This window comes from Poeciliopsis prolifica, unplaced genomic scaffold, assembly GCF_027474105.1.
Source record: "Poeciliopsis prolifica strain line A6 unplaced genomic scaffold, Auburn_PproV2 SCAFFOLD051, whole genome shotgun sequence".
Classification (NCBI taxonomy): domain Eukaryota; kingdom Metazoa; phylum Chordata; class Actinopteri; order Cyprinodontiformes; family Poeciliidae; genus Poeciliopsis; species Poeciliopsis prolifica.
The window spans coordinates 1,855,023-1,869,549 of record NW_026562426.1 but is presented as its reverse complement, the minus strand read 5'-3'; the positions used below and the strand labels follow the sequence as shown (position 1 = coordinate 1,869,549).

The window sequence follows — 14,527 nt, the reverse complement described above, 5'->3', positions numbered from 1 at the left end:
TTTCCATCAATTCACACCATTCTTTCTGACTCGGAAGTTGGATTACAATTGTTCTTGTTATTTTCACACCTTTGCACTAAGCCAGGTCATAAAAAGACCAAAACATAGTTACTTTATAAAACCGGTTTAACAAAAATATACTTCAAGACATGCCTTGATAACGCCAACGCCTGGAATAGTGTTTAGTCTAGTAAAAATTATTGCATTATTAACACCTTTTTACATGTATCTACTTGATCATAGCATCTTGGAGAAATCTCAGTGTATTTATAATGTTAAATTAAACATTACTGAAAAATCTCCCAAGTGCTTGTGGGAGGACGAGACATGGGCTGATGAAAAATAAGTATTTTACAAAAACACTTTCCACTATCTATCTATCTATCTATCTATCTATCTATCTATCTATCTATCTATCTATCTATCTATCTATCTATCTATCTATCTATCTATCTATCTATCTATCTATCTATCTATCTATCTATCTATCTATCTATCTATCTATCTATCTATCTATCTATCTATCTATCTATCTATCTATCTATCTATCTATCTATCTATCTATCTATCTATCTATCTATCTATCTATCTATCTATCTATTTGCTAAAATGGAACTGCAATTATTTTGAAGGCGGCAACAGGAAGTTCCTTTTCTTCTTCTCCACTTTTGCTGTCGCCAATCTGTTTCTTTAAGATTCCTCGAACTTTTTCCCGATTTTTTTTTTTCCCAGTTTTTTTAGGGAACAGTCAGCAGAGCAGAGATTCTCCTGAAAGACGGGAACAAAAGTTGAAACCCCGACACAGCAGAGCTGAGGGTGTTTTCAGCCCGAAGAAGCTCCGTCTGGTTTTTCTCCATAGAGGACAGACGCAGTGAGGCATCCGAGGAAAGCAGAAGAAGGAGGTAAAATGGCCCGGGAGGAGCCGCGGAACAGGACGAGCTAACTCCGAGAAACTTCGTCGGCCGTGTTTTTTCCCCCTCCGGAGGACAAAAAAGGTTCGTGTGAGAGGTTCGCCGCGCGGCTTCAGGTCGGCGGTCTGTCTGTCTGTCCAGTGGTCTCCTCGGTGTCTCACAGTCTGCATGTCCTCCACTTCTGACTGATAACCGAGTAAAAAGTTTTCAACAAGCAGCGACTGTTTCCATGAAACTAATGGTAGCGCCCGTCTCTCCAGCAGTCAAATGTAAATGTAAAAGAACCTACAATAACAAAAAAAAGTGAATTTCATGTTCGGGTTATTTTTGTTTTGTAATTGTTATTTTATGATTTCATTCATTTAAATGTATAATAATACAGTATTCACTATGATTCTAATAGTGGTGGAATAAAGATGGGATTTCAGAAAAAAACAAAACATTACTTTTAAAATGTGAAGATCTGCATGTGTGCATCATCTGACACCATCTCACATTTGCTGCTGAAATGTTTCTAGTGTTTTAGTTTTTCTCTCCAAATCATGTTGACTTGCATCAAACTGTTTTCCCTGTCAAAGATGGAAGGAGAAAAGGAAAAGCAGTGGGAGCAGCAAGAGGAGAAGGAAAGCAACGAAGCAGAGGACGACACAAGAAGCGACGATGATGAAACCTGCAACGAAGTGGAGGATGGAAACTCTGAGAGGGCGGTGATGGTTTGGCAAGAGGGCAATGAGAAGGACGAACTGGGCAATCCCATCATGCACTGGGAGGCTCTGAGCCTGTGCATTGCTGAGCTGGAGAAGCAGGAGGAGGAGAAAAAGGCGAAGGTCAGGACGTCTTTCCTAACATTCGTTTTTCAGCTCTTCAGATCAATGAATTCTAAATTGTAGCTCCAAACTTGTCGACCTTCTGGCTTCCACACAACTCAAGTTGGTGCCAAAAAGGTCAGAGGTCGCATCTCTGAAGATGCTACCTTCATTTTTGATGAAAGACAGCCACCAGTGTGCTACACTGTCCTTGTTAAGGATCTATTAACATGTTTTGCGCAGCGTTGACCCCGGCAGCCGAGTCGTTCCTAAAACCATGACGAGAGATGAACTCTGTGTCACATCCAGGTTTAAATCTTAGCTTCTTCCTCTTCCTGTCGCAGTCAGACAGTGATGGCCTGTGACTCCCACATGGCGAGTTTTTTATTTATTGTTATCTGAGGAGCTTTGATGCATCACACCAGTAGTGAGTTCAGTTAATGATGTCTGGAAACCCCTCGAAATGTTATTGTTGGAAATATCTTCACGGTTTTCTCCACTGTCGGTTCCATGAGAACCTGAGTCGATATAAATATTACTATTTTCAATAATGACATCAAACACGCCCGCTGGGCGAGGTTTTGTCTCTGGGTTTTGCCATTCCATCCGTCTGGGTCCCAGACGAGCGAGCCAGATGCTTTCAGGTGTATTTAAAAAATAAATAAAAAATTTAATTCAATCTGTAGCATAAATATGTTGTTGAAAACACACAGTGACACAGTTCAGATAAATGCTATGGTCTGTTCTCAAACAGAGAACTTTGAATTTCAGTTTAATGGAGCCGTATTATCTCTGACTGATTCATCTTTCATGTTCGTTTGGAATAGCTTAATCAATATTTAATTGAGGTACAAAAAACATTGTGAATTGGGGGTTTTTCATTCCTCGTAAAATTGAAAATTAAGCAACAATTTTGATGATGCATTCAGCTTATGAAACATTGAAGGTCGATTGGCCCATTGAAGAAAAACCTACGAAAGGAATCCTTGTTTCGGGTTGAAAAAATAAGAATCCTTGATGCCAAACCGGTTTCCATTTCCCAGTTATCAAATTTAAAAATATCAAAAGTGACCTTAGAAAATAGCGTGATGAACGACTGCTGCTGTTTCCAGGCCGGAGCCTCTCTGGAGCGTGACGGGGCCCCCAGGGGCCGCACTGAGGACCGGGGCAGAACCGCCAGTAGCTGGGACGACGGCAGCGACGCCTGCAACAGCCACGTTCTGGCTTTGACATCACGGTGCGCTCGCCTGACCCACACACACACACACACACACACACACACACGCATGCACGCACACACACACACACACATATACACACACGCACGCACGCACACTCCCCCCCCCCCCACACACACACACTGCATTCAGATGTGAAACGTTACATTTCCAGCAGATGGATAAAAGGCGGATCTAATACCGTATTTTCCAAAATTTGAACTTTTAGCCATCATCACTGTTTGTCTGACTAGTTTGGTTAATATTTTTTAGACCACTCGGGGGCGGTAATGAGCAGTGAAGTTCCATTTCTAGGTGGAAAAGGGTCAATTGACCAAACTGACAGCACAGTCTAATCCCAAAGGAAGATCATTAGACACAAACTGAAGTTTGAGCAGAAGTAAAAGAAAGTTGTTGTTCCACTACTTTCTTCATGCGTAATGTTTTCCATTCTGTTCACTATCAACCTTTTTAGATGATGTTATACGGTGTTATTCAAAAAACAATTCTACTGTCTCCTTTCTGTGATATTATTTCACTTTCATACAAGGGATTTTTTCCCTCCCCATCTAAGTCTGTGTAATTTTACAGTTGAATCCATATGCAGTGTTTTTGTTATTATTGTAGAGTTCTTATCCAGAAAAAGATGGACTTTATTTTTATAAAAGAATTGGGTCTGTTTTCTGCTTCAGCCTGCACACACAGATGAATCTCCAGCTCTGCTTCATCAATAACAGTGAAAGTGAGGAGGAAGAGGATGAAGAGCCAGAGAAAGATGTGTGCAGCAAGAAGAGCAGCAGCTCCTGGGTAATAGCCTGCAGCCTGACCCGTCAGTATCAAACCAGGCCCGTTTATTTCCTCTCAGTGCTTCTGCTTATTGTCCCTCACCAACAGCAGAAGAGGACAGCATCGACTCAGAAGAACTCCAAGAACCCTTCCGTGTCCGAAGAGCCGAAGTCCAGAGGCTTCAGGAACACCCTGAGGAACCTCCGAGACCGGCTGAGAACCGACCAGAGGAAAAAGGTATCAGGACCGGTGAACTGCTGCGCAGAGGTCAGTGATGTCGAAAAGTGCAGCTGCTGTGTCTCGCATGGATGTGACAGAGCTCCATGCTGCCCTGCACCGATGAGCAGGAATATAAATATTAACATTATTTAACATTTTTTCAAGAGTTTATCAAATCAAAATCAAATCACATTTTATTTGTACATAACACATTTCAGCAACAAGGCTGTTCAAAGTGCTTTACGTCAAAAAGACACAAACATACACATAGAACACACAGTCAGCAAGTTAGTCAGTCGCCTTTGTTAAATGTTTTATTGATAATGTTTCAAAAGAAACTCCAACCAGCTGGGCTTTTCAGTCCAGATTTTAAGGAACTCAGTGTTTTGGCTGTTTTGCACTTTTCTGGAAGTTTGTCCCAGATTTGTGGTGCATAGAAGCTGAATGCTGGTTTTCCATGTTTGGTTCTGGTTCTAGATGGAGAGCAAAACCAGAACCAGGAGACCTGGGAGGTCTGGAAGGTTGAAACAACAACAGCAGATCTTTATTGCATTGTGGTGCAAAGCCTTTCAGTGATTTATAAACTAGCAGGAATTTAAAGTCTACTCTCTCAGTGAACTCCAGTTCTACTCCAGTTCTCCCAGTAGAACTGGAGTTTTAAAGTCTCGGTTCCTGTATTCCTGTTCAGTTCGACATTTTCAAATGACACATATCAAAAATAGAGCTGGATTCTCAACTACTTACTGGTTTTGAATTAGTTAAAGAAGTTAGCATGTTAGCATATCGTCATACTGTAATTGATTGATCATATTTTATGCTATTGACTAAAAAGCATAAAATATGATCTTTCTTGTTCTGTCAAAAAAATGTTGAAATGTCAGCATGATGACATTCCCAAACATACAGACTCTACCTGACACAGAGGTAACCTTCGTTTTTTATCTGTGTTTGTCTTCCAGTCAGACTTTGGTGTGTGTGTGTGTGTGGTGTGTGTGTGTGTGGTGTGTGTGTGTGTGTGTGTGTGTGTGTGTGTGTGTGTGTGTGTGTGTGTGTGTGTGTGTGTGTGTGTGTGTGCGCGTGTCGGGTAAATGTCAACATGCTGAGCTGTCTTGTGTCCTCAGACAGCCGGTTGTAGAGAAGCGGTGGCCCAGCGGACCCACCTGGAGCTCAGCGATGTGGAGCGTCTCAGTGTGGAGCAGCTGCAGGCGCTCTGTGCGTCTCTCAGACAGGACATACAAGGTGAGCCGGTGTCTGAACACCCGGCGCGGCTCCGCGGTGCTTCCACCTTCATTCCGTTTCCTCTTTTCAACAGACCTGAGCTCTGAGCTGGTGAGTCGCCTCCACATCCGGGACCAGCTGAGGACGGAGCAGGACGCCATGCTGCTGGAGGTGCAGGATCTGACCTCGCTGTGACGCGTCCCGTCTCGAGCGTCGCATCTTGATTTTTGCACAGAAACCATTTCAACAGAGAACGAGCGCGAAGCTCAGGTAGACTCAGACGTTCCCCACCGCAGTGTTCCTGTCAGTACTCTGAATGCAAACTTCCAAAGTTTGCACTGGGATAGAAGAAACCCTCGCTGCAGTCAAATCCAGCCGGGTTTGCTCGTCATCACCACTTCATCTGTCAGTTCCTTCACTGCATGAACACATGAGAGAGGCTAATCCCAGTTAGTTTCTCTCACTAACTTGCCCCTCAGGCTGTGGACGGTGGCTTTTGGAAATGTTTTAACTCAGAATGTAAGAAGATCAGGAGCTCCAGTCAGAGGCAGCTGGACTTCTTCTCTTGTTTCCTGATGACGTTTGGCGTCTCGTCTTCACTGCTTCTTTGGTTCTGAACATGTTTGAAGCAGACCTGTCACAATAAGCAATAAATCAATTAATCGCATGATAAATGAAAAGAAACTCAAAACTTTTCATCTACTTGATTTATCTCTTTTTTTTCTTTTGAAAGAATTTTGTTTACACAGACTTCATGTTTCTTTTTATTTATTTTGAATATTTCAAATGTCTTCCATTTCCAGTCTTGAAAGTTTATTGATTAGTTAGAATGTGTTCTTGCCATTATTGTGCCACTGTTGCTGTCATATTACTTGAAACTAACTCAAAACAACAATATTATCATTTTAGCGCAATAAGTTCTGGAACAATATATCGTGATTGTAAAATCTGTTATCGTGACAGGCCAGTTGGAAGTAAGAGTCTTTTAAACACCTTCAGAACCAAAGAGGTTTTTTCGATCTTCAGGAAACAGGAGAAGTCCACTTGCTTTCTACTCAACCGTGTTCTACATGTTCTAGATCGACACCCGCAAATAACAGTTCCTGTTTGCTGAGGACGTGAGGAAAGCTTAGATTGGATAATAAGGTTTGATTCATTTCATTCAGTCCTTTCAAACAAAAAAAACCCAGTTTCTCTGCCGTCGTGGCGCTCCGCTCTAACTGACCCAGAGGTCACGCCTTCTGTCAACTTAGAATTAAAATGTTTACAACAAAAATGACAATCGGATACTCATACTTAAAATTTGCTGTAGTGTTTTTGTTTTATACCAGCATCCACATAATTTTTCTGGAACAAGAACCAGCTCATGTGGGTCTACATCAGTTCTATATATATATTTTTAATTTAACATAAGTTTTCTTATTGGGACAGCAATAAAAGAACTAACACTAAACTCAGGAGCATCGATCTTTCCATCCCACCTAAACTCCTGTGGCTTATTGTTAAATAAATGATGTGAAAGTGATAATGTGATACTTTTTTAGGACATTTTGTTAATTTAATTGTCACTAAAATCCAAAATGAGCTTGAAGTGAAATACAAACTGGGGCTTCAGTAGGGAATCAGTATCTTTCATAAGGGATTTTTAGCCTTTCAGTTTTTGTAAACTCAAAGCTGAACAAGCATGTTGGAGCATCTTGGTCACAGACCCAGAGGTTGTCGGATCAAACCCCGCTCAGGCCACAGGCTGTATATGGTAGTCTCAACTCGGTTGAGTCAGTCAAAAGTTTACATACAAGAAGCTCAGTTCATTTTGTTGTTGTTGTTTTTTTTACTAAAGTAATCTGTGTCACTAAACTTTCACCAGTTGTGTAATTTCATCATGAACCTGTTTTGTTCAACTATGAGCTTTTTAAAGATCTCATGTATGGTCTGTCATATATTATCTACACTGATCATTTTTTGTATATGTATTAAAAAAAACGTAACATTAAAGAACATAAACATGAGCCTTTTTTTCGGTTTATTTAATTTAGCAAATTTCTAAGAGAATTTGATCTTTCAGCTGTAGAAATGAGTTTCTATAGCCGACCATGTTATGCTGTCTGCTCACGTTCACACACACACACACACACACACACACACACACACACACACACACACACACACACACACACACACACACACACACACACACACACACACACACACACACACGTCGCTAGGCAGCTCGGGGCCAGCTTCCCTGCTCAGGGGCAAGTCGACGTCAAACCCACAACCTTCCGCATCCAAGACGACTACAGACTGAGCAACGATAACTTACATCAGAATTTCTTTTTTACCACAGATGAAAGATATATTTGTAGTTTTAAAATAAACTTGAGGGGCGTTTAGGACCTTTTTTCTGGAACTACAGTATATCTAGATATTTATAGTTTCTGGGTTTTTCTTGAACATAATTAGTAAACTATTCATCATAACGAGCTGAACCAGAGCAGGTAGAGACAACGCGGCCTCTCCAAGGTGAAGTGTGGAAGAAGAACTGGACGACACGCACTGAAGCACAGAGGGAGGGACTGGGTCACCATGGAAACCACTCTTGACTGTTCGGAGAAGCAGCAAATCGAGGCGAAAGCTGAAGTGGTCCAACCGGGTGAACGTCTGCTGATTCCTGCTGGCGTTCTGCCTGAAGGAGGTCCGTTTCGGTTCTGCTTGGTGTTGAACTCTTAAGAATTTGGATTTTTTTTTTTTGTACATCTTGGGAGCTGATGAGCAACAGACGGACCTGGAGCTGTAGGGTCAACTTCCTCCTGAGATCAGGTAGGCAGATTGTAGCAATCAACTTGTTCAGAGTGTGATGGAGCTTCCTTGGCCTAACGCTGAGTGACTGGCTGCCATGCAGGGATGTCAGTGTTTATTTGTGCATCACAGCATTGGCTGAAGCAGTGGAAGTTATTTTTCAGCAAAAAAAAAAAAAAAAAAAACTCATAAAATATTTTGAAGCACTATAACGCTAGAAAAAGTTTACTGTTTGTATTTGGCTTTTATTATTTTATCATTTAAAAACATGCGACTGGTTTAGAGTTACAGAAACTCTCACTCTGTGTGTGGTTGCTGCGGTTACCAAGTCCTATAAAATGAAGTTTTATAGGATGTAACTTCAAACCAGCATTAGACACAAGCTGCCCTTCAGAGACGAGTGTTTTTTTCCCAGTTCAAGGTCCGGAGGCGTTCAGGATGACCTGAAGCTCGGCGGCCATGTTGCCAGATCAACAGGCTCTGCAGCCTCTTCACTTATGATACATTATGCACTGAAACGGCTGAACAAAAATAGATCTGCATGAGGGGCGGAAAGAACTCACTGAAACATTGAAGACTGAACTTGTCTTATTCTTTGTTGGACAAACTGATCAGCACACTGAATGGAAAATGTTGTAGTTTGTAATGAACTTTATTTTCTATTCATGACGTTCTATTGGTACTGTACAAATTAGTATTACTGTTCTACATCACATATATAAATACTCATACATACGACTGAATCCTGTTCGGATTAAATTGTCTGACTTGTCAAATATCTCAACATGTGTCTTGACATGACATTTAACTTTAATTGTGACAGGAAACAATCCCGTGGGCGAAAAAAATGACCTGTGTACGGAGGATGCATGGCGAGACCATGTGGTCAGGTGTGGTTACTTATTGCTGAATTAATGAGGTAGAAGGGACTGAATCAGCAACATACCCTTGTGCACAGGAAGGCAAACATTCACTCTGAATCAGCAGCGTGCGACAGGAGGTGAAACAAACGGAGCACAGACCCAACGATGGAGAGCAGGGAGGGTGTTGGAAACCACCGGCTCCTTCCATTTGTCATAAAGAAGTCATAATGTCCTCCGTTCAGACCGTTACTCACAATCTCCAAGCTGTGTTGGATTCAGTCTCCCCTTCATTATAAATTCAGACAGAAGTATTCTAGAAAGGTGCATACAGTCTCCCAGCTTCTGGTCCACAAAATACCACAGGAAGAGTTTTATTCAAATTAACACAGGAAAAGTTTTATTGAAATAACATCAAAAGAGGCGTGTGACCCGTCTGCAGGTCGAGGTTTTAGGCGTTACCAATAAAGGGGCATTATTATGTGTTATCCAGGCTCATTTTGTAGCGAGGCTCTTTTTGTAGCATAACTAAGTAACTATGTTACCGTCAGCTGTGTCAAATATGACTGAAAATATTTTGACTTTTGTAATTTAACACCTTGAAATTGGGCCTGTCTCTTTAAAAACTCCTGCTCTTTCAGAAAGTCCAGCTTCAGGAATGACCAGGCCGTCACAATTTGACATTTATTTATTTATTTATTTTTGTAATTATGTCTGTTTTGCACCAGCAGTCTAGAAAATTCCACTTTCTAGAATAAAAGTCTCTGAAATCAAAGTGAAAATGTTTTGGTCACATGTTTTGGCAGGCTTCAGTGTGTTTGTCCTCGTTTTGCTCAGTGGTGTTTCTGATCTTTGAACTCTCCTGTTGATGCAATTTCTTTCCAGTTGGCTTCTCATTGTTATATCATGACCTCTGACCTTAACTGAGGCTTGTGAGGCATGCTGCTTTTTTGGGGTTTGACCGTTTGGATAAATCTTCAACGTACCTTTGGACTAATTTTCTTAGGTTGGCTTCTCCTATGCAGGGTAATCGATAGTCCATGTTTTCCCATTTGGAGGATAACAAATGTGGTTCACTGGAGTCTGAAGAAATAGTTTTGAAACTCTTTCCACACTGAAAGAGTTATCAGTTGTTAGTTTGTTAGATTGCTGTGTTAGATGTTTTGCTGCTTTCGATATTTTTGTTGATTTCATGTCGGCAATTTCTACTCGATTGATGGTTTGATTTTCCGCGTCTTGGAGGACGTGTGGCGAGTGAAACTGAACAAAAGATGACTCGGTTCAATACTTTGAATGATTAATTGATAATTGAGCTTATTGCTCTCTTTGATATCTAGGATTAACTGCAATGTATGTTTGCTTGATGGGAATTGACCTCAATTCATGACAAACGAGATTTTCAACATGACCAGGTTGGTTTGGAATATAATAATTAATAAATTAATAAGAAATGACCATTGGAAAACTGATCTAGGCATTTACTCAGGCTATGTGTGGCTCATATAAAAAATTATTTGCTAATTAAGGAAACATTTAAATGTAACAAAAAAGTAAAAAAATAGTGAAAGAGGGCAAACAGAAACACTCCCCCCTGCCAATTGTTCACACAATAGAGCCGTGTTGGGAGTCAAAAGGGTTCATGCATGCAGTACTGTAATCCAACATGCACAATATCTTAATGGCAGCAGAACTCATAAAAGCTTTTACTTTGTTTTACATTAAACAACAAAACAAATATAAAGATATCAGCAGGTATATCCTGCGGTAATGGATGTCTGGAACTGTGCTAATACAGTTCACATGACGAACGCCTTAACGCACACACCAATAAAAGACTTTCAAATATGAAAAACACTCTGTGATGATGTACTGCACTTCGAGTGAAAACATTAAAATGCTGGTGTTCATCTTTCACAGCAGGGTGCCATCAGTTACCGTCCACCAACTTTTAGAACCGTCTCTTCTCCATCACACCTGAATCAAATGAACGGCTGATCACCGGCTGATGGTTGACCTCATCTGGACGTGGGCACCTCTAGTTTAGAGTAACTTTGTCAAAGTCCAAAAGAATAAATGCATTTACTTTCATGTAAGAATAATACCATCCTAGGCACCTTTTCTATCCTACAGTTTTTATGGTTCCATTCAAGCATTTCTTTTTTAGAAAGTTTTCCTTTGACTATTTTTGATTTTTAATGTATAAATATACAAACTGATGAGTCCCATTCCTTTGACACACAATGTTGTCTTATGCAGCAAAGTCCCAAATCTTGTTTTTACTGAGGTTCATTAGTTTTAGTATTTGGTCTTATTGATTAATGTTGAAAAATATGTGCTGGTACGCACAACACACACCTCCATTGTGCTATATAATCTTACAGACACCAGTGTGCAACTGCTGACTGTGCTTAAATGTTATTCTGTGCTACTTACTACTGTCTCAATAAAGGTTTTCTTAAGGTTGGATTCAGACACAATAAATAATAAATGCAAAAATAATATACAAACATTTGCTGGTAAATGACAGTGGTCTGTTTGTTTGAGTTACAGCAGTAACCCATCCCTTGGCACGATGCCCACTGATACTTTACCACACCGCTCTAGTTTTAGTTGGAAAACAAAAAAAGGTGGAAGTAACGTTTCAGGTCATGTGTTTTTGTTCACTGGGTTTTGCTGCTGACATGGAAAGTTCTGTCACATGAGTTGAGGAGGAAAGAAGCACGACACACAGAGCTCATCGGTCACCTGTGACGCACTAACACCGATCAAAGGTGACGGTTCTCCATCTTTGTTTCTAGGTCGGCAGCAGTTCACTGACATGGGCATCCACATCCAAGATGGCGCGCAGATGTGAAAGCTGCAGACGAGTCTTCTGATGGATTCCTGAAGATGAGCTAACTTAGCTTCATCCCACCCATGTTTCCAGACATCAGCGCCACTATGCTCCAGGATACCCTCAGCTCCGTGTCTCCTTCCACTTCCCCCACGACTCCTCCAGCTTCACCCTGCAGTATTAATGAATCGTATAAGTACATCTTCCTCCCCATTTGTTACTCGTTTACCTTCATATTTAGCATTACTTTGAATTTTATCATTCTCCACCGTTCCTTCCGTCAAGCCAAGCGCTGGAATGCTTCCCTCATATACATGGTCAACCTGGCCTCCACAGACTTTATGTATGGACTGTCTTTGCCATTTCTCGTGGCGAGTTACATAATGCGTGACCGCTGGGTGTTTGGGGACTTCATGTGCCGCCTGGTCCGCTTCCTCTTCTACTTCAACCTCTATTGCTCCATCTTCTTCCTCACTTGCATTTCTGTTCACAGATACCTGGGTATCTGCCACCCGATAAAAGTCATCACCCTGGAGACCAAAAGAGCTGTCAAGAACACTTGTGTGTTGGTGTGGATCGTAGTGTTCGCTTTGACTTGCCCTATTTTCCGGTTTGCCCAGACAGGCTATGTGACCAGAGCGGCAGGATCGTGGACCAATGCAAGTACAACTATTTACAACAAGAGTCACAACATGCCATCATTGAAGGAAAACGTCAGCTATAATAGCCTGGGATTGCCCCATGAGGAATACCAGAACTGTTGGGACGATGCCATAGACAAAGAATTTCTTGACTATATACCCTACGGGATTATTCTACATTTAATTGGCTTTTTTTTACCTTTTTCCATAATTGCTTGGTGTTACTCTCGTGTAGTCCTCACCATATTTAAGACCCTGCATTCCCAACCCTCATCCCGCAAAGGACCCAGAAATAGTGATAGCAAGGATGTGGAGCGAAGAGGCCGAAGTGGCTCTGCAGCAGGCGGGAGACGAAACAACGGCTTGTTAAGGGGGATGGAAAAGGATGAAGAGGTTTCTGTTTTTCTTGGAGCCCGTTCTCCGTACGCGAGCCGCAGGCGTAAATCCATCAGGACCATCATCACCATTACGCTGCTCTTTGCTTTGTGTTTTTTCCCCTTCCATGTGACCAGAACCATCTTTCTGCTGCTGAAAGTCACCGGGAAAATTCCCTGTGAAACCATGACCACGGTGTCGATGTGCTACAAGGTGACACGGCCGCTGGCATCCTTCAACGCGTGGCTGAATGCTCTTCTATATTTTCTGACCAAAGACAAGGTGGGAGCTCACTGCTGTCCAGCAGGGAGGACGAAAAGCCCACAGCAGCCCGAGCCGCTGCTGCCGCTGAGGATGATGGGAAAAGGAGACGGTCCAGTGGACGAAACCATGGGAGACCAGATCAACGACGAGGAAAAGAAAGAATTTCACCACCTATCATACACAAAAAAAAAATTGATTAAAAAAAACACTGAAGGACAGATAGATAAGTAGTTTGGTTGATTGAATGAAATAGTGCCAAAACTTTTAACACTAAGACCGTATGTCGTCTATTGCTAAATGACGTTGATGATGGTATAAATTACACAAATAATAAATTTCAAAACATGCTGTTTGTCATCACGTAGCTCAACTTTGAACTTATTTACATTTGTATGATATGTACGCTAGTATGGAAGCTGCAGTTTGAGTGAACATTTAAAGAGAGCAGGAATATTAAACTGGTCTCACCTTTATCAGCCCTTAGGTGGAGGATTTTAAAAAGAATTATTTCATCGAACGATCATCTGGAAATAAGTTACTGATGGGACATAACAGCTCCAAAAAAATCCGCCGCTCTTTTAGATGCAGATAAGACTGTAGAGAAATATAACTGTATTTACTGTCTTTCCATTCATGCATAGGAGATGAGCAAACACACCAGGCAAATCACGTTTATTTGCCTGGAAATTCAAAGTGCTGCGCAGCAAGAACAACGGAAAAGACATTGGGAAAAAAAAAGATACTTAAAATGACAGACGGAGTATCACGAGTTAAAAGTTAAACTGAAATTAAACAAATAAAAATCTGAGACAAGACAGCAGCAGCAAATCAATCTTTGCTTACAATTATAAACGATGATGTTTTCAGCACTGATTTAAACACTTTCTGATCATCTCAGGCTTTGCTGGGATTCCAGTAAATGTATATTTCCTGTTAGTCGTTCAGCCTGAATCAGCTGGCTGATTGTTTTTTCTTCTTCTTCTTTATAGAGATCTGGATAGAATCTAATTTATTCAAAATGTCTTCTGTGTCGTCCTTCTGGTGAAAAACTATTTAGTCTTGCGATAGCAGACAACAGGGTGTTTTACTGACAGACCTTCTTTAGTTGTTGCAGTTCAGGATCCATGATGTGTTTTTTCTCGCTCTCTGGTCTTTAGCTCCATTTCTCCACTTTGATTTCTAATCTTGTCTTTTTGAATCCAAAAAACTTCAGATTTTTTCCGCTGTGTTTGTATTCCTTTGTTTTCTTTTATCAAGCTGGACAAAATGTCATCTCATCCACTAATGGACATTTTGTTTCTAAATTTAAACAATTTGTGCTAAGTGTGGATTAATCAAACAAGGGTTGTTTGGTAAATTGTTTTGGCTTGATTTTTGTCTATTTAGCCAACAGTTATTAAGAGACTAAATATGTAAAACTTCTTATTTGACTGAAGCCTTCTTCTCTGCATATTTACTCTGACAAACACAAACTGCAGGTTGTTGGAACGTATGAGACATTTATCTGTTTTATCTGCTCTATTTTTTGTTTGTGCAATATCTTGGTAAATTTGGTCACATTTTAACTTTCTCACTTTGACTTAAGAAATCTTTGTGAT

General features: G+C 40.9%; 2 protein-coding genes across 5 annotated transcripts; both read left to right on the top strand.

Annotated features, from left to right (window-relative positions):
- The first annotated feature begins 690 nt into the window (after positions 1–690).
- si:dkey-6n21.12 (schwannomin-interacting protein 1) lies at positions 691–7,166 on the top strand. 4 transcript variants are annotated; one of them, XM_055058727.1, is made up of 7 exons: positions 691–995; positions 1,490–1,738; positions 2,830–2,954; positions 3,627–3,741; positions 3,832–3,987; positions 5,061–5,178; positions 5,252–7,166. In XM_055058727.1, exons 2-7 carry the CDS (start codon positions 1,490–1,492, stop codon positions 5,350–5,352), a joined length of 864 nt encoding a protein of 287 aa, XP_054914702.1. In that variant the 5' UTR covers positions 691–995; the 3' UTR covers positions 5,353–7,166. The 4 variants fall into 4 exon arrangements, with proteins under 4 accessions (XP_054914702.1, XP_054914701.1, XP_054914700.1 ...); XM_055058726.1 differs by having other exon boundaries at positions 3,829–3,987; XM_055058725.1 differs by having other exon boundaries at positions 3,627–3,957.
- A 795-nt stretch (positions 7,167–7,961) lies between these two features.
- On the top strand, positions 7,962–13,160 carry LOC129378305 (P2Y purinoceptor 3-like). The gene is made up of 2 exons (XM_055058614.1): positions 7,962–7,977; positions 11,615–13,160. Exon 2 carries the CDS (start codon positions 11,733–11,735, stop codon positions 13,158–13,160), a length of 1,428 nt encoding a protein of 475 aa, XP_054914589.1. The 5' UTR covers positions 7,962–7,977; positions 11,615–11,732.
- Positions 13,161–14,527: the final 1,367 nt, after the last annotated feature.

Coding starts and splice junctions, on each gene's coding strand:
- LOC129378305 (XM_055058614.1), top strand. CDS start 11,733: ATGTTTCCAGACATCAGCGCCACTATGCTCCAGGATACCCTCAGCTCC.
- si:dkey-6n21.12 (XM_055058724.1), top strand. CDS start 1,490: ATGGAAGGAGAAAAGGAAAAGCAGTGGGAGCAGCAAGAGGAGAAGGAA. Junction 1,739..2,829: donor AGGAGGAGAAAAAGGCGAAG/GTCAGGACGTCT, acceptor TGCTGTTTCCAG/GCCGGAGCCTCTCTGGAGCG. Junction 3,988..5,060: donor CGGTGAACTGCTGCGCAGAG/GTCAGTGATGTC, acceptor TTGTGTCCTCAG/ACAGCCGGTTGTAGAGAAGC.